This window comes from Muntiacus reevesi, chromosome 3, assembly GCF_963930625.1.
Source record: "Muntiacus reevesi chromosome 3, mMunRee1.1, whole genome shotgun sequence".
NCBI classification, from domain to species: Eukaryota; Metazoa; Chordata; class Mammalia; order Artiodactyla; family Cervidae; genus Muntiacus; species Muntiacus reevesi.
The window spans coordinates 37,155,333-37,181,000 of record NC_089251.1 but is presented as its reverse complement, the minus strand read 5'-3'; the positions used below and the strand labels follow the sequence as shown (position 1 = coordinate 37,181,000).

Genomic DNA, 25,668 nt, shown 5'->3' with positions numbered 1-25,668 from the left:
CCCTGGATTCTCCTACTGCCTCATCTGTGAACACTTAACTGTCCAAAAAGGAATGGGCAGGAGGAAACAATGTGGTACTATTTTATAAAGTCAGGGTAACAGCTGTTATAGTAAAAGCTGAAATTACTGGTTAGCATCATGTTTTTAGGATTAGCAACATATTTAATTTATGGACAGTGTCTTGAAAGGCAAGGAAAATGGTAGTGGAACCAAGGGTGATTACAAAACTGGGCACCAAACAGTGAAACAGTGACCCAAGAATGTAAGTGGCAGCTGCTGTGACCCAAAAAGCTGAACCTCCCAACAACAGCTGTAAGAAATACAGTCAACTCTGAATACATTCATGCTCCAGCCTGGGTTTCCCAAGATAAATACTGCTCAAAATGCTAAGCTTTCAACTACTTAACTACTGTTAACAGCAGCATGATTTGAATGGAGCCTTATTGGCAATCACAACTGGAGCAAGAAGAGGAGGGTCATTTCCATTAGACAAAAAGGATTCTTCCCCTCCCAGTGCAAGGATGGTGGTGTGGGTGGAGAAGAGAACACACGAGTGAGGGAAGCTGAACTGTTTCTTTAGTCCATCTGGAGTCAGGTCTTTATTATGTGCCTTCATCATTTGTTTTAAAGCATCACAAAGAACACATTCATTCTCATCTTCATACATCCACATTCACGTACAAGCACCAAACCTTCCAAAACCTAACAAAATTAGAGTTCTGTATTATCCACCAGTATCTGTGCCACTGATCTCTGCCATTGTAAGAATAACCAAGAAGTCACAGGAGGCTGTCTCTCTCAGCCTCTTTGTTTACCAATCTTTAAAACCAGAACAACATACATTAGAGTACAGTTTCCGTTAACTGCAATGACCACACACCCTTGACAAAGTCCTACAGAAATTCGATCGTACGATCTGGCTCATGTACTTACCCCTGCAGAAGTCCATCAGAATGAGAACTTCCCACACATCACCGCTACTCACACTGTTGATACTGGAGTCAATGTAACCCACGATGTTCTTATGCCCCGATAGGTCCCTCTATAAAGAGTTGAGAAATAAATGATTCGTTACAGACACCAACAGAGACAGAGCGAGCCCGGTTTTTCCATTAGCACAGACAACTTAAATACACAGACCGACACTGGCAGTGAGCAGAGGTCAGACTAAGAAACAGGGTCAAGAGCACATTTCCCCTGGCCTCTGAGAGTCATGGCCAAGATCTTCAAGAGCAACTCTACAACCCAACTAAACCATTACGCTCTCCTGAGTTCAGTTCAGTTGCTCAGTCGTGTCTGACTCTTTGAGACCCCATGGACCTCAGCATGTCAGGCCTTCCTGTCCACCACCAACTCCCAGAGTTTACTCAAACTCATGTCCATTGAGTTGGTGATGCCATCCAACTGTCTCATCCTCTGTCATCCCCTTCTCCTGCCTTCAATCTTTCCCAGCATCAGGGTCTTTTCCAATGAGTCAGTTCTTCGCATCATGTGGCCATAGTATTGGAGTTTCAGCTTCAACATCAGTCCTTCCAATGAACACCCAGGATTGATCTCCTTTAGGATGGACCGGTTGGATCTCCTCGCAGTCCAAGGGACTCTCAAGAGTCTTCTCCAACACCACAGTTCAAAAGCATCGATTCTTCAGTGCTCAGGTTTCTTAATGGTCCAACTTTCATATCCATACATGACCACTGGAAAAACCATAGCCTTGACTAGATGGACCTCTGTTGGCAAAGTAATGCCTCTGCTTTTAATATGCTGTCTAGGTTGGTCATAACTTTCCTTCCAAGGTGTAAGCGTCTTTTAATTTCATGGCTGCAGTCACCATCTGCAGTGATTTTGGAGCTCAATGTTCTCTTGAACTAGATTCTAAAACCAAATGGTCACAGGCTGACTACTTGCTCAGGGCATCAGTCTTCCCTATAAGCCAGAAGCGAAGACTCTCATCTCTAGAAACACTGCAGAGGGGCTTAGAGGAGAGCCACAGTACGAACTATTTAAATATGTGAATTTTTAATTCAGAAAAATGAAACTGATCATTTTTTTTCCTGGTTGTAAGAACAACAAGTGAATTCAACTTGACTTTTAAACTATTCATACTGTTTTTCTCTCTTCAGGAAATATATGAAAAGAATAACTGCTTTTTAAAGTTTTGGAGGGACTACAATGGCAAGCATTTTGCTCACAATTAAGCCTTTCAAACCAACCAACCGGGATAGAAGATGGGTTGTTTCCAGCTCTCTGGTTGGAACAGCATATCTCAGGGCTGCTCGTGGAATTAATGTTTCAATGAGTACATACTGAGCACCTCTCATGTTTCAGGACCCATTCAGACCCTGAAAGTTGCCTTATCCCTTGGTATGGTTACTTCAACATCCATAGAGGCAAACCTTTTTGAAAATGATGTTCAAAGTCCAAGGTCAGTGAGCAAAAACTGAGCAAGCTGGGTAATACGATTTATGCACAAATACAAAGTAAGGCCCTATTTTTAAACTAGTTTTAATAAATTGTTTTACTTCTGTTTAATAACAATAAACGGGAGGGAGGAAGCGAGAAACATGTGGTTCTGTAAGAGTTACCACAAATTTGGCAATTAGAACCATGAAAATAGTAACCATCACCACACCGACTGGAGACCTCAGCTGTTCCAAGTGATAAAGTCTTTTAATCAGAAAGTACATACCAAAACAAGAGGAGGCCTCACAGTAGCAAACTAACACACCTGAACTCTGAGCATACAAATGAAAATTCCTTAGCACTTTCCTCTGAGTGAAGGAGTAAGAACGACTACTGTCTCTGAAAGGTAGAGCAAAGGTAGAAACGGGACTGCTTCTACTGGCAATGGGGAAATCACTGAAGATCTAGACAAGAACAGTTTCGGAGAAGGAATAAAATGAAGGAACAATGGAATGGACTTGCAAAGAATGGGAGCTGTGTACTTAGAACCAGTGACTACGGATGACTCTTTCCGAACATTCTGAGCTGAAATGGAGCAGCACTGAGGGAAAGAAATGGGTGGGAGAGGACCGGGCACTGGAGAGTGGAAGGAGCCAGGAGAGACAAGCTTTAAGATACAGAACAGGATGGGGATAACTGATGGAACAAGGTCCTTTGAGTAGAAAGGGTCAGGATTAGGAATACTATTAAAGGGACTGGTCTTTCAAAGACATTTCTTTCCTGGCAAACAGGAAGGAAATAAGGATGGATATGCATATTGGTTTAAGGCTGGGGGGAAAAGGGGAATTTGAGGGCGTTCAGATCCATTGTTCTGTTTTGGGGTAGAATGCAAGATTATCTTCCAAGCATTAGGGAATGAGAAAGAAGACTGATGAGAGAAATAAAAGGCTTCAAGCAACTGCTCTGGATAATTGACAAGGGAGATGATGAGACAGAAAAGCAGCCGCTGGAACTGAAGTTTCTCTAAACAGAAAGTGATTTCAGGGCTCATGTTTTAGAGGACTGTACTTCTCGATGTTTTTCAGCCTCATCAACTCTTCTAGAACTTGTTTCCATTTACACAGTGCTAGAAGTAGGAACATGTAGAGAGGATTTCTTTGAAATTAAAATGGAGCAGAAGATCATGCCCTCCAAATGTCCACAGAAAGGAAAGTAAGACTCATGTTTCTATATTTAACTGTTTGGGAAAATAAAAATCAGAAAAGTTGCCTCTGAGTTTCTCTCACCCCAAGAGGAATTATTAAGAATCTGGAAGGAAAATAAAAAGCAACTGGTAGAGCCAACAGGAGGTCAAGAGCTATTAGAGGACCCACACTGGATAATTAATATCTGTAGATGGCATCTCAGAAAAGTATGCCACGACACTGGATGATTGGTCCAAGGCCAAATTCCCATTCACCATGTCTTCTGCAAAGATCTAGATACACGTTCAAGTAGAAAAGACCATCTCTTTGGAGGGAGACAATGGCATTTTACTTTTAATGGCTTGGAAACATCTTAGATTTTGGAGTAAAATGTCACTGGTGTGTAAGTGATAGAGAAGATCTGTTTGAATGGCTAGGAAATGTAGAAAACGGTCAAGAGAAAATCTTAATACAAGTTGAGACAGGCTCATATTCAGGGTCAAAGTGACAGAACTTCTCAACAGCAACAGATGAGAGGATATCCAAGCTTTCCCTGGTTTGAGTTAAAAGACCAGCCCCACACTTACAGGAGAGGTCTGGGCTGGAACCCACAGGGGAGGCACCTCAGTTACTACCTGTTTACTCAGGAAAAGGCAAGGTATAGAAAGATGTTCTGATGTCCTCAGTTACAACTATTATTTGGAGTATTGAGATCACAGTCTACTTGCTAAGTCAAAATCTGATTTCAGAGGAGTGGTGAATGTTCAGCTAAACTACAATCAGCTTATATATTACATTAAATCATGGAAGCAGTGATAAGTCTAATGACACTGTACTGTCATTCTAAACTATTTTTATTTATTTATTTGGCTGCATCGGGTCTTAGTTGTTGCACTCCGATCTTTGTTGTGTTGTGTGTCCCATCTTTCACGGCCGCACAAAGACACTCTAATTGTGGCAAGCAGGCTCAGCAGTTGCAATGTATGGGCTCAGTTGCTCCATGGTGTGTGGGATCTCAGTTCCCCGACCAACAATCAAACCTGTGTCACCTGCATTGGAAGGCAGATTCGTAACCACCGGACCACCAGGGAAATCTCTAAACTTTATTTTTAAATTAACATTAAATCACACTGATAAACATTATTAGAAGACCTACCTTACTGAATAGATATTTAAAGTGTTTGTAGTTAACTTAGTAACTTTCATAGTTAAATGCTTGAAGTGATGAAAAACTTTTTTCATCAACACACACAAAAACCATCATTGGAAAACAAGGCCTTCTACCCAGATTCTACAGATGATCAGAAACTTTATCTATAGTCCTAATCAATGGTCCTTCATTGGAAGGGCTGATGCTGAAGCTGAAACTCCAATACTCTGGCCACCTGATGCGAAGAACTGACTCATCTGAAAAGACCCTGATGCTGGGAAAGATTGAAGGCAGGAGGAGAAGAAAAAGAAGGCTGGATGACATCACCAACTCGAAGGACATGAGTCTGAGCAAGCTGCGGGAGTTGGTGATGGACAGGAAAGCCCGAGGTGCTACAGTCCATGAGGACACAAAGAGTGGGACACGACTGAGTGATTGAACTGAATTAATGGTGCTTGTAGCACAGAACAGCATTCTATCCCAAGCTTCAAATTTTCTGCAGCAGGAAATTCCTACTAAGAATCTTAAAGCCTTACAAGAGAACAGAGGCCTCAATCCTAAGTACATCTATAAAAACCTTCATGTTTATGTTCAAGAAAACAAAGAAAACAGCATTCTAAGTAGCATATCAATAATGTCATTCACCTCAAAATAGTCAAGTGAGTATGGTATGTAACTAACTTCCTTTTGTATCTTTTGCTCAGACCACTCTTCCTTGGAACATCAGCATGACAAATTCCCGCAAATTCCTGATGTTGACAGTGCTTGCATTTGCATACAATAAGCTTCCAAAGAGGTGTATTTACCCAAATAGTCAATGATTTCTGATTTTATGACAGAGCACTATTGCTGCCAGCTTCTAGCATCGCACTGTGATTCCACAAACAGTTTGAACCAAAGTAAGCTTCTTTCCCAAAGCTGCTTTGCAAAAGTCTTCTGTCTTACTATTCCTCTCCCACTCCTTTTCTTTATAACTCTAAATTTTCTCTGTACCTATTCTCTATAACTCTAAATTTCCTTTATAACTATAATTCACAAGCAAACAAAAACTATCAAATTCGGTGCAATAGTGAAAAGAAACGCTTTGAGATCTGGACTGGCACTGGAATTTCTACTGAAGGTCGTTGTATCTGAGGCCCTCGTGGATTTCTACCACATGAGCCCCAGTTATAATCCTGCCTACACTTACATTTACTCTCCCTTTTCCAAGTCTTACTCATTAATTAATCCTGTATTTACAGAATAGATCTTAAAAGTCACTTAGAGTCTGATTCCAGAGCCATGCTGCTTAGACTTTAATGAGCAAGTGAATTGGGGGGGGGGGGCGGGGGGTGCCTTCTGTTTGGAAACAGATCCTAATCCGGTAGCTTTGGGAGACAGCCTAGGGTATTCCTGGTCAGTGGCACTTAAAGTGCCAAAGATCTAGGGCAGTACTCCTCAAAATATGGTCCAAAACATTTTCTGAGTAGAAACAAGTTCATAAGGAGATAAGAAGCTTGCTTCAGGACATAAATCAATCTGCTCACTAAGGTGACTTTCTTTTCCTAGTGAGACTCCACCCATGAGGGAAGCAGTTTACTGATTTATGTTCTAGCACAAGATCCTAGTGAAGCATACATTGATTGCCAACTGATTTTTGACAACGGTGCCAAGACAATTCAGTGAGGAAGAGAACAGTGTTTTCAAAAACTGGTGCTGGGACAACTGAATATCTATATGCAAAAGAATGAAGTTGGATACCTACCTCACACCATAAACCTCACAACTACTCAAAATGTAACTAAGGAGAACCCTGCAGGGCACCCTCACCCCGCAAGTATAAAACCAAGCAGTTAATGATTAGGACAACAAAGTCACAGACTCAGTGTCTGATGCAGACTCCTGAGTTGTTTTAGAAATACTATAAGTGCCACCAGAGGGAAAAAAACTAACTGCATGATGAACCAGACTGTCCATGACATAAGCTGCTCCATCTCGAGCAGTAGTGAATCTATGTTTAGCACAATTCCAAGAACAGGCCTCAAGAGAATGGGATTAACATTATTGCTCGAAACAATCTGAATCATTCTGGGCATTAAAGTAATTGTAGCTTGCTCTGCCTGCCTATATAAGTAGGCAACTAAAACTGTCAGCCAAGAAATGCTGACATCTTCCACTCTGAGAATATGGTTCCCTATGTCAACTTCTTCTATGAAGAAGTTATGGAAGATGGACCTTTGCCCTAATTCCACAGAAATGGAATGATGTTGGACCGTAGGGAACTGAAAGCAACTGTTTTGCTTCTTTCCTGTTTGCCCATTTCTGTTTCCCTCCAACTTTCAAAGAACCTAATTAACCTGTTGATTCTTTCCCCAAATTAAGAAAAAGAATTAAGTAGTTAAAGTATAACTAGCTCTCTATCCCCAACAGCCCCCTTAGCAGTCTTGCAGGCAGATCACATGGCAAGATAACATCTGGAGTCAGCAGCCTGAACACAATGGAGAAAGATGCAGAACCCAACCTCCTGACTTGAGATTCACTGAGATTCTCCCTTCTTCCCCCACCTTCCATCTCCAGCTTTACGAACTGTCATGGCTGACCAGAACCTTCAGAGTTGGTCTTGGGACATATTCTCCCCAGATTGTCCACCTTCTCCTCAGATTGTCAGCTTTTCTGATTAAAGCACGTTCCTTTTCTTTTTTGAAAATACTTATTTATTTGGCTGTGCCAGGTCTAGCTGCAGCATGCAGGCTCTTTTAGTTGAGGCATGTGGAATCTAGTTCCGTGACCAAGGATCAAACCTGGGATCCTTGCATTAGGCTTAGGGTCTTAGCCACTGGACCATCGGAGAAGTCCTTAAAACACCGTTCCTTTCTATTGACACTTGCTTCTCAATTGTTTGCCTTTGAGCAGTGAGCAACCAAACCTGAATTTAGTAACAAAAACAAACCACAAATCTAAAAAATTCCTCAAAGAAAAATACATGTGCAAATCTTCATGATGTTGGGTTAGTCAGTGATTCTTAGATTTGACATCTAAACCATAAGCAATCAAAGAAAAAACAGATAAACTTCATTTCATCAAAATTAAAAACATTTTTGCTTCAAAGGATACTATCAAGAAAGTAAAAAGACAGTGCAAAGAATGGAAGAAACACTTGCAAATCTGATAAGGGTTATCTGATAAGGGTCTAGTATCCATTTTATACAGATGACTCTTATAAAACTCAACAATAAAAAGACAACCTAATGTTAAAATTGGCAAAGAATCAGAATAGATATTTCTCCAAAGAGCGTATGATAAAAACATGGAAAGAACTAAACACCATTAATTACTAGGAAAATGCAAAGCAAAATTATAAGATTATCACTTCATAACAACTAGAATGACTGTAATAAAAAACAGAAACAATGAAAAGTGTCAGCAAGGATATGGAGGTTGGAACCTGCATATATTGCCAGTAGAACATAAATAGTGCTGCTTCTATGGATAATAGTTTGGCATTTTCTCAAAAAGTAAAGTTACCATTTTGCCTTGTAATTTTACCTCTAAGTATATATCCAAGAAAAATGAAACATTATGTTCACAAACGTTTGTACACAGATGTCCGTAACAGCATTATTCATAATAGTCAAAGAGTGGAAAAAAAACCCAACTGTTCATCAGAATAAACAAAATGTGGTATACCCATACAAAGGATTCCCAGGTGGCTCAGTGGTAAGAACCCACCTGTCAATACAGGACATGCAGGAGACATGGGTTCGACCCTTTGGCTGGGGAGATCCCCTGGAGGAGGACATGGCAACCCACTTTAGTATCCTTGCCTGAAAAATCCCATGGATAGAGGAGCCTGATGGGTTACAGCCCATGGGATTGCAAAGAGTTGGACACAACTGAGCGACTGATCGTGCATGCATGCATACCCATAAAATGGAACATCACACAGTCAGGGCAAGGAATAAAGTACTTAAATGCTACAACATGGATAAACCTTTGAAAACATTAAGCTAGGTGAGAGTTGTCAGACATAAGATCTTATTGTATGAGCCCTTTTATAAGAAATATGCAGAGTAAGTAACAGAAAGTAGATTAATAGTTGCCAAGGACTGGGGGTAGGGGGAATGGAGAGTGACTCCTAGTGGGTGTGGGGTTTCCTTTCAGGGTGATGGGAAAAAATTCTGGAATTTGATAAATGGTGATAGGTGAATGACATTGTAAGTAAAAAAGTCCCTGAGTTATCCTTAAATTATATTTATATTTAAAAGGATGAATCATCTCAATTTACAAAGAAAAGTAGTTATGACAAGATGGGAAAAAATAAAATATACACGGGAGTAAAGAAAAAGAAAATAAGATCCTTTGAATAGCACTGATCTAAAGCAGTCAGGCAGGTCATGGAATGAATCCCTGCTATAGCCTTTTGACCAGAAGTTTTCCTAGATTAATGTCACTTCCATGGGCCCTCAATCCATCTGCAGACAGCCATCGCTGTTGATCTTCTTTACATCCAGCTAAAAGCTTCCACCTCCTGATTCTAGATGGTCTTCTTCAGAACAAAAAGAACAAGTTGAGTCTATTTTTTCACTTTTCAAACAACTGAAATATTATTATTTAGAAAAAACTTAGAAGTTTTTTTCTTCTCTAGGTTGAAAATACCTACTTTCTTTGACATGGTTTTTAGTCACACCACCATTTTGGCTGCTCCCACATTTAAACACTTCATTCTGTCTATATCCTTTCTATAAGACTGGCCCCAGGGAATGCATGAAATAATGCAGGCCTGGTTCGATTCATGAAGAGCAAACCAGCACTGTCACTCTCTATTAATGTAGCTAAAAATTATATTTTGGGGGGGGGGGGCATCCACATCATGCTATAAAATCATATCAAGTTAACTGACCACTAAAACTTTTAAGTTTTTTTCTATTTGCGCTGCATTTAATCTCTACGTTCCCAGAACTGTGCTTGTAAGGTTGATCAGAACAAAGTAAAAACCCAAGTATATGACCTTACCTTGCTATTTCATCTCATTATAATCAGTCCATTGCTCCAATTTTAAGGATAATTTTGATCTTAGTTCTATCATCCAATGCAGTTATTATATTGTTCAACTTTATACTAGGCACACAACTGACAGTTGCGTCTTCTACTTCTTTAGAGTAGAAGTTATTTATTAAATGTAAAATAACAAAGTTAATGGTAAGCTGCAGTGCTTTTTTCTTAGAAAGTCCCCTCTGAACTAATAGCAAATCACTGATCAGAAACCATTACAAACAGTAGCAATTACACTTAGCATTCAGCCTAGACTCTCCATCTTGTTCACAGATCTCTGGTGAATGCCTTTATTCAAAGACACAGTCCACAGTCACTGGATCTATGGCACTCCCATGAGCTCCCTATCCAAAAACCTTCCCAAAGGAGGACATGATAGTGATAGCACATGGCTTGTCCTTACTCAACCTGAAGGCTCTTTGGATCCTTGTTTACTCATCTAAGTGACTATAAAACCACTTAAAATTTAATTTAAAAATGAGTAACATATTAACATTCAAACACCAAAATATAGCAGACAAGCATTTTCAAATCCAGTCCTCATCTCCTTTAGGGAACCCTCCTCTTTCTCTCCCTTCTTCTTCCCTTCTGCCATTCCTCTTTCTCTTCTATCCTTCCAGTGTTTTCTCAAGCAAATCCCAACAATATGTATTATATACACATATAACTCAGAGAGGTAGGGCTGAGCCTCTATTTGACAGAAGTTGGAGTCTAGTATGGGTTAAAAATATTGCACAGGACTTTTGATTAAAAGTAGTAGTGAATTGTTTCAAAAGTTGAATACATGTATTTATCTCTGCTTCCTTCAAAAGCCTTACTAAATGATGTAAAGTATCTATTTTTAGAAGTGAATGAAGTAATTTATTTTTGGCTATGCTGGGTCTTCATCATTGCGAGTGAGAGTGAGCTTTCTCTAGTTGCAGTGCGGGGGCTGCGTGGGCTTCTCATTGCAATGGCTTCTCTAGATGCGGAGCATGAGCTCCAGAGAGCATGGACTTCTGTGGTTGTGGCTTCCGGGCTCTAGAGAGCACGGGCTTCTGTGGTTGTGGCTTTCGGGCTCTAGAGTGCATGGGCTTCAGTGGTTGTGGCTCGCAGGTTTAGCTGCTCCACAGCATGTGGAATCTTCCCAGACCAGGGACGGAACCTCTGTCCCCTGCATTGGTGAGTGGATTCCTATCCACTGTACCACCAGGGAAGTCCAAGTGTTTCCTTTTTAAAAAAGCATAAACAGAAGACTTCTGCTTCTGGGAAGGTGAAGTAGATGTACTTTTCCCTTTCCTCCTGCTAAGTACACTTAAATATTTTGTACATAAAACTGAATTTTTAAAAATTGACTTAATAACAAAAGTCTGAAATGTTGAGTAGAGGGCAGACTGAATAGGAACTTTGGGACCCAAGGAACAACACAGTGGTGGGCTGCCTGGGTTTTCTTTTTGCCATATGTGTCCCCGACTGAAAACTAAAGAAGCCAGCAAAATGAAAACGCCAATGGGTGCAGACCTAAAAAGCCTGCCCTCTCCAGACAGACCCAGAAAAGGGGCAACCCAGTAAGACAGAACTCACAGAAACTAACTGCTCTATGCCAGCCAAAAGCCATGGAAAAAACCAGGGGCCCTGACCCAGCCATGCCAGTAAAGACCAAATGGAGAGCCTAGACTTCCAGCCTCACTAGTCTGCAGCGAATCCCTCCAAGCGTCCCTTCCGGGTAGGCAGTATCAAGAGAGGGCTGAGTCAGGACCTTCAGCTCTGAGGTGCTGGGAGACTAGGCCAAGCAGAGGCAAGACTTCCACAATCACCAAGTGGTAACAAGGCCAACTGCCACCACCATGGCATCAACTGAAGCCACAGAGGGGATAGTAGTAAGGCACTCCCACTTCCCAGCCAGGGAAGGATCAGTGGAAGCCTAACAGGAAACTGGAACTTTTACCCCAATCCAGTAAGAATGAGAAGCACTTTCTGGGGTGAAAACAGAGGCCCCACAGGAAACCTGAACTTCTACCTCCACCTAGCAGTCACAAGAGGGCACTTTCCAAGTCCCATCAGTCCTCTGCCAGAGCAGAAACCAGTTAGAACAGAAGGTTCAGAAGCTCATAGCACAATATGAAAGTGTTGACATTGTCTGTCATACCAAGAACTAGGAAGATCTCAAGTTACATGGAAAACACACAGCAGTCAATAGATGCCAAAATGAAGGTGACCAAGAAGACAGATTTGGGCTTCTCTGATAGCTCAGTTGGTAAAGAACCCATCTGCAATGCAGGAGACCCCAGTTCAATTCCTAGGTCAGGAGGATCTGCTGGAGAAGGGATAGGCTACCCACTCTAGTATCCTTGGGTTTCCTTGTGGCTCAGCTGGTAAAGAATCCACCTGCAATGTGGGAGACCTGGGTTTGATCCCTGGGTTGGGAAGATCCCTTGGAGAAGGGAAAAGCTACCCACTCTAGTATTCTGGCCTGGAGAATTCCATGAACTGTATAGTCCATGGGGTCACAAAGAGTCGGACACTACTGAGTGACTTTCACTTCAAAAACACAGAATCATCCAGTTATGATTAAGTGGTTATGACAAAAATGCTTAAACCAGCAATTAAGGACATGCTTGAAACAAATGAACAAACAGAAAGCCTCAGCAAAGAAACAGGAAGTGTCATCAAAAATCCGGAAAACCTAAAGAACCACCAAATGGAAATTTTAGAACTGAAAAATGCGATAACCAAAGCAAAAAGCACAATGGATGGGCTCATCAGCAGAATGGAAGGGAGAGAGCAAAGAATCAGTGAACTGAAAGATGAAACAACAGGAATTACCCAGTATGAACCAAAGATAGCAAATAGATTGAAGGGGGGAAAAAAGGACAAAATTAATATGCCTAAGAACAAACTGATATAAATAAATGATTGAATAAATAATTAAATGAGGGAGATGTGCAGTAAGGTTAGAAAAGGAAGGTAAAGAGAAACATATCAGAAAGGAAAAAATAAAACTGCCTCCGTTATTCAATGACATGGTGGCCTACATAGAAAATCCTAAAGAAAGGAGAAAAAATTCATAGAACCAGTAAACAAGGTCAGCAAGGTTATAAGATCCAAATAAACACAGAAAAATCAACTGATTTTCTACATCCTAGCAGTAAAAACATGGGCACTGGAATTAATTATCCATTATCCATTATCCATACCATTTATACTCATTCAAAACAAAAATGAAAACCAAGGTATAAATCTCAGAACACATACAAGGCCTGTATGCTGAAAACTACACAATGTTGCTGAAAGAAATCAAAGATGTAAATAAATGGAGAGAGGTGCCATATTCATTTACTGGAAGACTAAACAGAGAAAAGATGTCATTTCTCCCCAAATTGATATACCAGTTTAATGAAATTCCTACCAAAATTATAGCAGAACATTCTGTAGATATAGATAAGATTATTCTAAAATTTATGTGAAAAGACAAAAGAACGAGAATAATTAAGAACAATTTTCAGAAAAAAAAGTAGGAGGAATCAGTCTGATTTTAAGACTTATTATAAAACTACAGTAATCAAGGCTGCATGGTGCTGGTGGATGGATAGACACATAGATTAATGCAACAGAACAGAAAACAGAGAAATGTCCGGAGATTAACCCTCAAAAATAAGTCCAACTGATTTTCTTTTAAAGAATACTCAATGAAGGAAAGATCACCTTTTAAACAAATGAACACCCACAAACAATAAAATGAACTTCACCCTAAGTCTCATGCCTTACATAAAGTTAACGCAATATGGCTCGCAGACTTAAATGCAAAATGTAAACACTTACAGAAAAGAGTAAATAAATAAAATCTTCAGGGCTGAGAGCCAGACAGAGTTCTTAGAAGTTACACCAAAAAACACAATCCCCCAAAGGAAAAACTAATAAACTGGACTTCTTCAAAATCCAAAACAAAACCAAAAAGAAGGGCCTAGAAATTAAAAAGCCTGATATATAAAAAATGCAACAGGATAGTTGAATATAAAGTTGAGAAAATTTGCTAGAAAGTAGAAGGATAAGATAAAGAAATGAAAAATAGAAGGAAGAAAACAAAAAGTCAGAAAATCAGTTCGGGAGAACAACCAAATACTGGCAGTAAAGGAAGACAGTAAAGGAAGTCATCAAATGAGACGAACTGAAATTCTCCCCACACAAGGATATGAGTTTGTAGACTAAATGACACCACCAGACAACAGACATAATAAATTAAAAACTGCACCCACCAAGATATATCATCAATCAATTTTGTAACACTGTAAGCAAAGAAGAATTTACAAATTTCTAGGGAGAGAAAATGAGTCACAGCCAAAGGACAAGGTATTAGAATGACTTTGGACTTCCCAAACTCAACAATGAAGCTAAAATACAGTAGAGCAATGCTTTCAGTATCTCAATGATACTATTTCCAATCCAGACTTTTACATGCAAACTATCACATGCGTGAATGTAAAACAAAGATACTTCCAGACCTGCAAGTTATCAAAAACTGACCTACAACAGGACCTAGCTCCTGGAGGACAAGTTCCACCAAAAGGAGAAAGCACAGCGAAAAGAGGAGGCGACAAATCTGACAAGAAGGAGAAGAAAAAAGAATGGCGAGAAAATTCCAAGATAAGACAGTAAACTGTCCAAGAGAGCAACCAACTCAGATTTCATCAAGTCTGAAGACTGACAGAGATTTCCTCAAGAAGATAAAACAGAACACTGAATGTGTTCAAAAGTATTTTTAAAAGGATTTAAACAACTTGGGGGAGAGTTTGAAATTGTGCAAAAGCACACAGAAAACTGAGATTTAAAAAACCTAAAAAAACAAACAAAAAAGACAACGATTAATTCCAGTGGGGAGAAAAAAAGAAAGGAACAGTCATCATAGTCCACTTAGAAGATTCGGCAAAAAATAATGTTTTCTTACATAATAATATAAAAACTAATATTAACATAACTGACAGATTTCCAAACTTATGGCTATTTTGGAAGAATGGGAATGAGAATAATGAAAGTATCTGGAGGGAAGGGCATGGAGGGAATGAAAAAAAGCTAACTTTTTACTTTCCAAAGCTACTGCCTAAAATGGAGGAGGGGGAGGACAATTATCAATATCAGCTTGTTACTTAGAAATATATCAAATGAATCCACTAAAAGTGGTGGCCTCTGGGACCTTGCAATGGCATAGAAGGACCCCTCAGGGAATTGCTTGATGTTTTTTATAATAAGCTTACTCCAATTATTTGAGTGTTTAAGTTTTAGAAAAAGATAAACTAAAAAATAAAATTCTCATTGCTAATACATGGCTGCACCAGAATGTGAACCATATAATTCCAAATCAGGTCCATTAATTTATGAGCTCCTAAGGGGCCCACGACTTCTTAGTTCCTTTATTCTAATACCTGCCCAGCACAAAAGCAGCCCTCCAAACTTGTTTCTGAATGAGTGGGAGAAAGTTAAAGAGTGGGATTAACTCTAACACCTGAAAATGAATGAGAAAGGCATTTTGGGCAGAGGAGAGAGCAGAAGCAAAGAGGGGAAGTGAAGTGTGAGAGCTGAGCAAGGGAAAAGGAGAGTGGGGGGAGGAGGAACAGCATCCAGAAAACACAGCGTGGACAAAGGGAAACAGTGAGCATGGCTGTTGGGAGCCAAGTGGCAGGGGGGCGGGAGGACACTGGTGCTTGAGGACAGATCCACATGGCCCTGACTATACGCATATCAGCCTTGGGGGGAGGGGGTTTTGCTTGCTTTGCAATGATGACAGCAAATTTATTTCTGTCAACAGCTTCTTCCCAAATAGTTTCAGCTTTCTGGAATCTACATATTACCAGGCTCTCTAAAATCCTGAGCTGTACAACTAGCTACTCTACAAGTAGCCACTGAAAGGGCAATTGCACAAGGGCAAGCCAAGCCTGGGGAAGTCCCCACGATGCCACTCTCACCCATTTTCTGGACCTCTTTCTGAATGCTCTTACCAAGAACATTAAAATGCAGGGCACAAAAGAGCCATCACCCTTAGGTGACATGTGCATCTGCTATGATCATTATTCATATATTCATTTCATCCAAAGTTTAAGTAGTTCCTTTATGTTGGGCAATGTACTGGAATACAAAATCTCTGGTTTTAAATTACTTTCTAAATTACTTATAAAATAACATGATAAGGAACATAACTGACACAAACAGAAGTACTGAGGAAATACAAAGGCATAATAAAGGACTACTCAAATTTCTTAAATGTGTAATGTCAAACAGAAGTGAAAAAAAGCGAATACTCCAACAAACTCCCATATATGCATCATCCTGCCGGTGCAATAATCAATTCATTGCCAATCTTGTTTCTCTTCTAAACCCACTCATTTAATTTCAAGAAATCACATTATTTCATCCACAAATATTTCATCAAATATCTAACAGATGGGGTCTCTTTCTTTAAACACAAGAGGAACCTAAATCCTGAAAGCTGAGGATTTAAGAATTGAGATATAATTAATATATAAAAGGCACAGATTTTAAGGTGCCCAACTGAGTTCTTACAATTGTGCAGCCATAACCACTACCCAAAACAAGATACAGAACAACGTCCGTGGCCCAGAAAGTTCCCATATACCCTTTCTAGTGAATTTCTCACAACCAGATAGCCACTTTCTGATCTCTATTACCATGGATCGCTTTTGCTTATTCTTAACCTTTTATAAATGGAATCAGAGTGTGTATGAGTAAGCATTTCTAGGCAAGAAAAAAAAAAGGAGAAGCATTCTGGGGGGAAGGACAACATGGAGAAAACACAAAGGTGTGGAAGCCTATGTTCACAGAATGATGAAGGATTTAAGAGGGCTGAAAACTAGGACTGGTAGCTGATAGATAATAAGACTATAAGAAGAGGTTCATTGGCAACCTCAAATCTCTGTAAGTATTAATAATTCTGGGAACCAAGCTGTTAAGTACATTTTTCCCAGTGCCTCCAACTATTTCTCTGACCTGAAAATTGGTCAGTTCTCTCAATTGCTTCTACTCCTCAACTCTCCAGCTGAGAATGACTGAGGCAGGAGCAACACCCTATGCCCCTTGGCTGTTCACTCCCATCTTGGGCGAGGCCTCACTGGCATCTCAGGGAAGGAAAGAAGCGCCCCCCACCCCAGGGGGCTTTCTTATGAGAGGGCATAGTCCCTCCCCGACATCTGAACAAGTGAGCCCAAGTCTGATGGGCAACCTTACCATTATCTGGATTTCTCTCTTGCACACCTGGAGGTCATGCTCGTTGTTGACAAACATGCGTTTCAAGGCACATTTCATTCCGTTGCTTGTCCTCACCAGAAACACGATGGCGAATCCACCTGGGGGAGAAGCACACACAGGCTCCTGTTAGTCACGCTGTAGACGTCAGTGGAACGACCGTGTGGGTGCAGACTGTGATGTCACTGCTGATGGTTCTGATGCCTTCGTCAGCTAGGCCCAGGGCTGGCCTGGCACAAAATGCATTCTTAAGACTGGGACTCAGAGGTATCATTTGTGAGATAGGGTAGCAAGAATCAGAAAAACTGTTCCTGAACTCCTATCTAAAAACAACAAAACAAAACAGGAGAACAACAATAGAAAAACAGATGAATGAACAGATGAAGAAAAAAGAACGAACTACATTCCAACTGCTCTCCTGGGCACTCTGAGCTCTTGTTAATTCATACCACAATCCTGTGAAGCCAGGTGATATTCTTCCCTGTAAGACAACAATTACTGAAGAAAACAGAGGCTCAAAGAGATTAGATTCAACCAAGGACTTCTTTAAATAAAAAAAAAAAAAAACACCTAAGTACAATACTTAAACAGACAGGCCTGGAAATTATTTCAAAAACTGTTTTAAGATAGTTGGCAATCAATTTCAAGAATCTCCTTCCCTTCCTTTCTTCTCATCCCTCCTCACCTCATCCCCTGACTGATCAACAACATGCGTGGGGGATTACTTCTGCCCTCCCTCCCTCATGGGCTGCTGAGAAGACACGGACAGTTAGGAAAGAGCTACTCTCCACAGCAGCCACTAGGGAGCACGACGATTACTGGGCAGATTTTTTTAATGTCTGCACTAACCCTTCTCTAAAACACAGTTCATAATTCATTAAAAGAGAGTACTATAACTCTAACAGAAATCCTTCAATGCTCTGAACTGGTTATACTTTGGTGTTCCACAAATTCTTAGAACCCCTAACCTTGACCTCACTCTTCAAACACTGTCAGAGGCCTTCAGTGCCACTGTTAAAAAGAGTTTGGGTAGATAAGGTGCAGCAAAGCTATCAAAGGTGAAGCTTTGGGATAAGGAGCCGTTGTATCAGACACTTAAGTCTATCTGCCTGCTCATACACCTGCATTAATTTAGCTTGTACTACCCTGCACATTGACCCTGGGTACTGAAAAAAACTGCTAGGCTGTTCTCTGCTGAGCTACTAGGGAAGCCCTCTTTGCATGGAAGTGATGACTAATTGGATGGAGCTGAACACAGAGGGAAGTCAGCAGTACAGGAACTTGAGCTGGGGTTATGGCATAGTCCTGGCGTGAGACAGGGCAATCAGTAGTGATTATAGAGACCTCAGGCCTGTGATATAAGACCTGGGTCCCAACCATTCCACTCGAAATCCTCGAAGACCCAGCAGCCCTCCAGCAGCTGTCTGTCGATGTTCTCAGTATTTCCTGTTGTATCTTTATAATAACTGTTCTTCTTCAAATTAACTTGAGTAGGATTCTGTTCCATGCAACCAAAGAGAACTTTAATCATACAGCATTGTTGCGTTTTTTCATAAAGCACACACATAATTCTGTGTTAAAAAAAATTTTGAACATATTCAAATGTTCCAAATGTGCATTTTGATAATGATTTAGCAGAGATTGCATGTTTGTGTATTTCCTGTCATTGTGTTCTTCTGTACTCAGATAAACACTAAAATTTACCATCCAGTCTTTCATTTCAGCTGTCATCTCTCTAATCTTTGTACCTCAACAACATTTTTCATTTTCTTATAATAAAGTCCACTCATACTGCTCAACTGTTGATTTAATTCTACAATTTTGAGTACTTACCATAAAAGATTTTTAAAACTCTTAACATGCATCGACTTCTATTGATAGAAGTCTAACACACATGCAAAAGAATGCGATTCTAAGATGCATATTTTTACATTATAATTTTTAGGATCAGAATTTTCTTGTAATAAATATATACATTTAATGCGGTAGTATTTGTCTTCCCTTGTCCCCTCAAAAGCCATTAAATTCATGATGTGTCTTATAAGCAATTAAACTTGGAGAAAATGATAGTATTAATATAAATGATAAATTATAAAATTTCTATGCATAATCGTAATTGTTTTGTGAACAAGTGGGTATTCCTTTTGCAGATTTTGAACTTCTCTTTCAATCACAAAACTGCAGACTTTGCACCAGCCGGGCTTCTGTGCTCTGCTCAGCTGCTCAGTCGTGTCTGACTCTCTGCAACCCCACGGACTGCAGCCCGCCAGGCTTCTCTGTCCATGGGATTTTCCCAGCAAGAATACCGGAGGGGGTTGCCATTTCCTTCCTCAAGCAGCGCTGCTACAGAGTATTAAGTCCTAGCATTTTGCTTTATGGGAGGAGGAACCACATTTTTAGGACCCAATGGCTAGTTGTGGGCAGAACCTGGGCTGGTGTTATTGTCCTAATTATCTAAAAAATGTTCTTTCCACTTAGTGAAAACTGTGCAATACTCATTTAGGTCACAAGGAGACATCTGACAGTGCTGCAGAACAGAAGTTGGGAATGACTGGTTCCTACAGTTCTGTGACATGTGGCACCACTAAAGGACAAGGTGAGCCTGGAGGAGCAGGTTGGTGATGTGGCAATTCGAGATAACTGCCACCAGGTGGGAGCAGCGCAGCTTTCTTCATCAGGTAGCAAGATGACATTTCCAGACAGAACTGGAGAATCGGTTCCGAGGCCTACGGCAGGATCCAGTCAAGCATAACTGGTTGAGAAATGCCAGCCCAGGCTCTCAAAGTCTATGACCAACATTAACCTACAGGCAAAGAAATGAGCCATTATGCTTCCCACAAACAGAACCTCGTTTTAGGCATCAATGCCTATCAGGGGGCTTATTTGCAGGAGCGTGCTGCATGCCAAGTCGCCTCAGTTGTGTCTGACCCTTGAAGACCCTAAGAACTGTAGCCCGCCAGGTTCCTCTGTCCATGGGATTTCCCAGGTAAGAACACTGGAGTGGGTTGCCATGCCCTCCTCCAGGGAATCTTCCCAACCCAGGGATCAAACCGGCATCTCTTATGTCTCCTGCATTGGCAGGTGGGTTCTTTACCACTAGCGCCACATGGGCACTTGCAGGTAAGAAGCATTTAAATTAGGGCTTAAAAACCAAAACAGAAATAATATTGTAACAAGGACAATAAAGACTTAAAAAAGTGATCCACATCAAAAAAAAAAAAAAAAAAATCTTAAAAAAGAAAAAATCAAAGCCTGATAGGATTTGTCAGTTTAAAGATGTTAGTCACTTTCACCACATGGCTGACCAAGAGGAGTGTAAATTTCAGGTAGCGAGCAAACAGCACGACTCTTCCTCACCACAGGCCCATATCCGCCACATGTATCGGCTGAGAAGAGGCTTGGCTACAGCTGGAGAGGATATGGGGATTATAGAAGGCAGCTATCAGGCTTCAAGAGAGGTGTTTACCTAAGACTGAGTTGCATCCCTACATCTTGATTAAATGGAAAAATCTAAATAGTTGGACTGGGAGCTGGGGAGAGTTTGCACAGAGGGAAGAAAAGCTAACATTCAGCAGAGCCCGTGACAGTCTGCCCACTGGAGCCTGTGCCAATTGCTCTGCCTACTGGCATTTTTTGAAACACTAAGATAATCTTCAGGATTTTGCTGAAATCCATTTCTTGGGAAAATTCGTGAATATATTGAATTGTAACGGGAAAAAGAATCTGACCCATTACGTGAGGTAAGGGAAAGAGGCAGGACAGGATAACTTTGACAGACTCACTTTTACCAATTCATTTTAAATGCAGAAATGCTTTTTTTTTATTTCCACAAAGAAACATGCTTTCTCCCACTTTCCCTAAAATACACAGTACTCTTGGCCTCACTTTCTCCCTCTAATTTCTGATGATGCAGATGGGTACTTTCTATACTCACTATATGAATTAGAGGTTTTGTGTTTGGTTCCCCTCTGTATCTTCAGGCCCTACAGCAGTGCCTGATACATAGTGAGTCCTCAGAAATGAATTAACTTTCCTCTTAATGAGGAGAGATTAGAAAAGACTACAGAGAGTGGTGGAGATTGTGGCAAACCAAAGTATATGGTCCATGTAAAGGAGCAGCTACTACACAACTCAAGCTAATTACTGCCCTGTCACAATGCAAGAGATGAGGGACTCGGGTTCGATCCCTGGGTGGGGAATATCCCCTGAAGAAAATGGCAGCCCATTCCAGTATTCTTGCCTGAAGAATCTCATGGACAGAGGAGCCTGGTGGGCTACAGTCCATGGGGTCTCTAACAGCTGGACAGGCCTGAGCAACTGACACACACACAGAGAAATATGGGCCCTGTTCTAATACCAATCAATGCGTGGTTTTATTGGTCTTCCCATTTCAGCCATTCTATCGAGTGTGTTCAGTTCAATTGAGTGTGTAGTGGTATTTAATTGTGATTTTAATTTGCATTTCCCAATAGATTGCTCATCTTTTAAATTCAGGTTTACCTGCTTCCTACCACTGTCCTGGGCTTTAATGAGCACAGTATCAACGAGTCACCAATGAAATTACTGAGATAACTTGGACTTGTACCTCTCAAGCAAAGATGACAGAAATGGCTGGCTATCTATCTCTGAGGGAAAAAAGGAAAGTGAGAATTTGTAATACATGAAAGAAAAAGTGAAAGTGTAGTCGCTCAGTCGTGTCCGACTATTTGTGACCCCTTGGACTCTAGCCTGCCAGGCTCCTCTGTCCATGGGATTCTTCAGGCAGGAATACTGGAGTGGGTTGCCATTCCCTTCTTCAGGGGATCGTCCCGATCCAGGGATTGAACCCAGGTCTTCAGCACTGCAGGCAGATTCTTTATCATCTGAGCCACCAGGGAAGCCCTTTGTAATACAAAGAGAGGGGACTATATAATTTCTAAAATCTTGTTCAACTTTGACATCAACAGGAGATCATGGTCATCAATATCATTATCTAGACTGAAATCTTTTAAACAGAACCTTCTCAAGGAGCCTGATCATGCTATTCAATACTGGCAATGGGGCTTTTGAAGTAACTGTAGTACTGTTCCTGGCTTAATCTCAAATAAGCAATCATTCTAGGTGGTACCAGGCCCTGGGGGCTGTTCTGAATGAATCAAAACACCAGTGACTCCACTTAGCAAGGACGAGTGAGGGATGGGGAGGGAAGGTGAGTGAGAAGAGAAGGAAAATGCCAAACTGATGATCTGAGCAGTGATATGCACAGAGATAGGGAACAGCTGGGCAGACAATGAGAATGATTAGACCGTGAGACAAAGAAGCCCATCATGGTGCTGAGACAGGGTTTCTGGATTTGCTGCCAAAGAGGTTTTTGGTGGATATTTAGAAATCGAGCCTGGAGTCTGGGTTACCAACATCTGCAGCTTGCTTATTTCCTGCAGGTAAAAGGAAACTTCATTTTCTATCATGGGTCCCATCCACACCTTGAGGAATGGCTTCCACTTGTGTGAAAGGAAAGGAAACAGAAACCAAAGCCAGAGGAAACTAAAACAAGGGAAACTTCACCCAGACCCACACTCTGCTCATGTCCTCCACTTCTCCACCCTACATGTTCTGTGTTTCTCTTTCAAAATAAGGTTTAACCCAATGACTGCTATTTACTTAATGCAGTTTCTCTTGGAACTAACAGAAAGCTAGCATAAAATAAAAAAACAGCTTTCTGAAGCTTCACTAAAGAATCAGACAGAGAGAGGACTTCCCTGGTGGCGCAGTGGATAAGACTCCGCCTGCCAGTGCAGGGGAGCCAGGTTTAATCCCTGGTCTAGGAGGATTCCATATGCCTCCAAAGAGCCGAGCCCATGCCACAACGCTGAAGCCCACGTGCCTCGAGCCCGTGCCCAGCAAGAGAAGCTACCGAAATGAGAAGTCCACCCACTGCCCCTGAGGAGGAGCCCCTTACCCCAAAACTGGAGAAAGCCCATGCACTGCCACGAAAACCCAGCGCAGCCAAAAATTAGTCAACAAATAACAATCAGAGAGTGAACCCAGTTAAAGTGGTATCTGCCCAGGAGGTATAAAGGAAAGGACAACACTAGATAAGTTTCTGGATCTCTTTGGTCTCCATTTCCTCAACTGCAGAAATTAAGACCAAATTAGTGGTATTTAAATGAACGGGTCCCTCGGAGACCTAGGATTACAGGAGATGCTGCAGTGGCGCTACACACAGCTTCCTTTTATCTGCTGGATATTCATTCTGACAAAGATGCTAGAAAAAAGGGGGGAAACTCTGCTTTAAAGGAGGAAAAAACCCAAAGAATATTCCATATCCCTAAATAAAGGTAAGGAGTACAGCACTGTGAGTCACGCAAACAGCCGTTACCTACAAGCCTACCACTGACACATATGTGCAGAGGTGGGAGTGGGGGCAGGGCCGCCAGGTCCACCCCACGCTGAGACCGTGGAGTATTCCTGTGGAGTCCAGCAGGTTAGGTTCAAACCCCGGCTCAGGTAAGCCACGGTCTCCCTGAGGCCCTGTCCTTTCACCTTTCAAGGGTGGCTGAGATTCACCTCTTAGCTTTGGGGAAGATCAAATGACAAGCGAGACACCATTATATCCACAGGAGGGATATGATGAATACAGGTGGTCTGGCCTTACCTCCTCCCCACCCAAATCCTCTGTATTTGTGGTAGATACAGGTGGTATCTAAATGAATGTCGTTAAAGTTTTAAATCTGGAGTATCTTCTTGAGATAAAGGGCATAAAGTTAAAGTTCTAAATCTGGAGTATCTTCTTGAGATAAAGGGCATAAACTCAATACCTACAGAGGCCAGACAGACCATCTAAAGCAGGGAGGCAGTGCAGGCACAACGAAGTGTACAGAGCGAGCCTGCAGATGGGAGATCGTGAGCAGGGGCGGACCCAGGCAAACCAGAAAGGGCACGCCCCGTTCACGAGGCGGCTGCTTCTCAGCGAAGGCCAGCTGTTGCCATGGAGGAATGTGGGCTGAGGGCTGCCAAGTTTTTTGATTTCCAAAAGCTCGATTTTTAGGAGAAATCTCCTCATTTTTAAATCCTGGCTATGACTGTAGAAAAGTTCTTCAACCCTGTGCAAGTCAAGGAAACCCATTTCCGTGCTAGGACTGAACGAGACAGCCCGACTTCGACTTTTACGAGAGTCCTGGGAAGTAGCGGGACATGTATGACGAACTCTACTTGACCAGCTGGGCAACTGAGGCACAGAGAAAAGCCCAAGTGGCTTCCCAGTGCTGCCACCTAGAGGCAGGGCCAGAGGGCGGCAATCCAGGTACACCAATTCCTGGCCCTGACCTTGGTCCACTCTCCTTCTCTGCTGACTCTCCCTCCCCACAGCAGACCCTACAGGACACCTCCATTGCCAGGGAAGGTATGGGAAAAGACACGGCGAAAGGCAAGGGACCTGCCCAGGGCTTGGCCTCCCTCGCCGGCCTGGTGGGAGGGAGAACTTGGGTGCAGTGTCTGTGAGCTCCTGCAGGGAGTGACGACCAAGAGGCTGAAACTGATTGACATTTTGCCGAAAGTTTCAGAAGGAACGAAAGTTTTCTAAACTCTAGAACAGATGGCAAGGAGCACAGCAAAGATTCTGCAGGAGAAAAGGTCAATCTGCAGCATTTGTTCAACACTGATTTCAGTGGGGACTTGGGGTTTGTTTTTTCAACGTCAATCTCGCCTCACTCGCCTTAAATTAAAAACTGCCATGTGCCAGCTTCCTTCTGGGGAATGTGTCAAAGAAGTCCCTTCCCCAGGCAGAAAGAACACCCAGATGGGGGATGACTGGAGGTTCTCAACTTCCTCTCTCCCCATCGGGAGCTGTGGGCACAGTCAGACACTGGCAAATTCTGGCAGTGGTCCAGAAACATCAACAGAATCCAATCACGGCCACAGCCCAGGTTGAACACGGGGCAGCTGGCAGCTGGTTCTTCCTCTCTAGGACTGTAACAACTGGGGAGCATCTGCAGTTCAGGGGTTCTCTCTAGGCAAAAGTCTCCTCCATCCCCCAAGAATTGCCAGAGAAGGTACCTGCCTTCTGGAACAAAAGGTCACAGTTTAAGAAATTAGTAGGAGGGATAGTTAAGGAGTTTGGGATGAACATGTACACACCGCTACATCTAAAACAGATAACCAATAGGACCTACTATAAACAGCACAGGGAGCTCTGCTCAAAGTTACATGACAGCCTGGATGGGAGGGGAGTTTTGGGGAGAATGGATACATGTATATGGAGGCTGAGTCCCTTTGCTGCTCACCTGACACTATCACAACATTGTTAATGGGCTATTCTCCAATATGAAATGAAAAGTTTAAAAAAGAAAGAAAGAAATCAGGTTGGCTCACACACAGCAGAGGCTTGTGAATTACTGCATGTAAAACCAGAGCACATTGGGCCTGGACTGTCACCATCGGAGATCGACCAGACAAGGGCCTTTCCCAGAGCCACCCGGCCCGCCTTGTGGGAACTGTTTCCATGGCATTAGCTGTCTAGCAAATGCAGAAATGGTAAGAGACATCAGCAGGGCCAAGGTCTTTGTTCATTGATATCCCGAGGTCATGCTGAGCCATTTTCTCTTCTCTATACTACAAGCCATGCTGATCTTATAAAAACAGAAATTGAGTATCATTCTCCTGTTTGAAAATCCAACAGTGGCTTCTGGCCCT

At 41.8% G+C, this 25,668-nt stretch overlaps 1 protein-coding gene across 16 annotated transcripts in view; it reads right to left on the bottom strand.

Annotated features, from left to right (window-relative positions):
- The window catches only part of AAK1 (AP2 associated kinase 1), a 168,145-nt gene that overhangs the window by 75,890 nt on the left and 66,587 nt on the right, over positions 1-25,668 (bottom strand). For all 16 annotated transcript variants that reach the window (XM_065929007.1, XM_065929013.1, XM_065929011.1 and 13 more), the window contains exons 3-4: positions 16,981-17,099; positions 934-1,042 (exon numbers count right to left, since the gene is read on the bottom strand). In XM_065929007.1, coding sequence (XP_065785079.1) covers positions 934-1,042; positions 16,981-17,099 — 228 coding nt within the window. The remainder of the gene's footprint in view (positions 1-933; positions 1,043-16,980; positions 17,100-25,668) is intronic.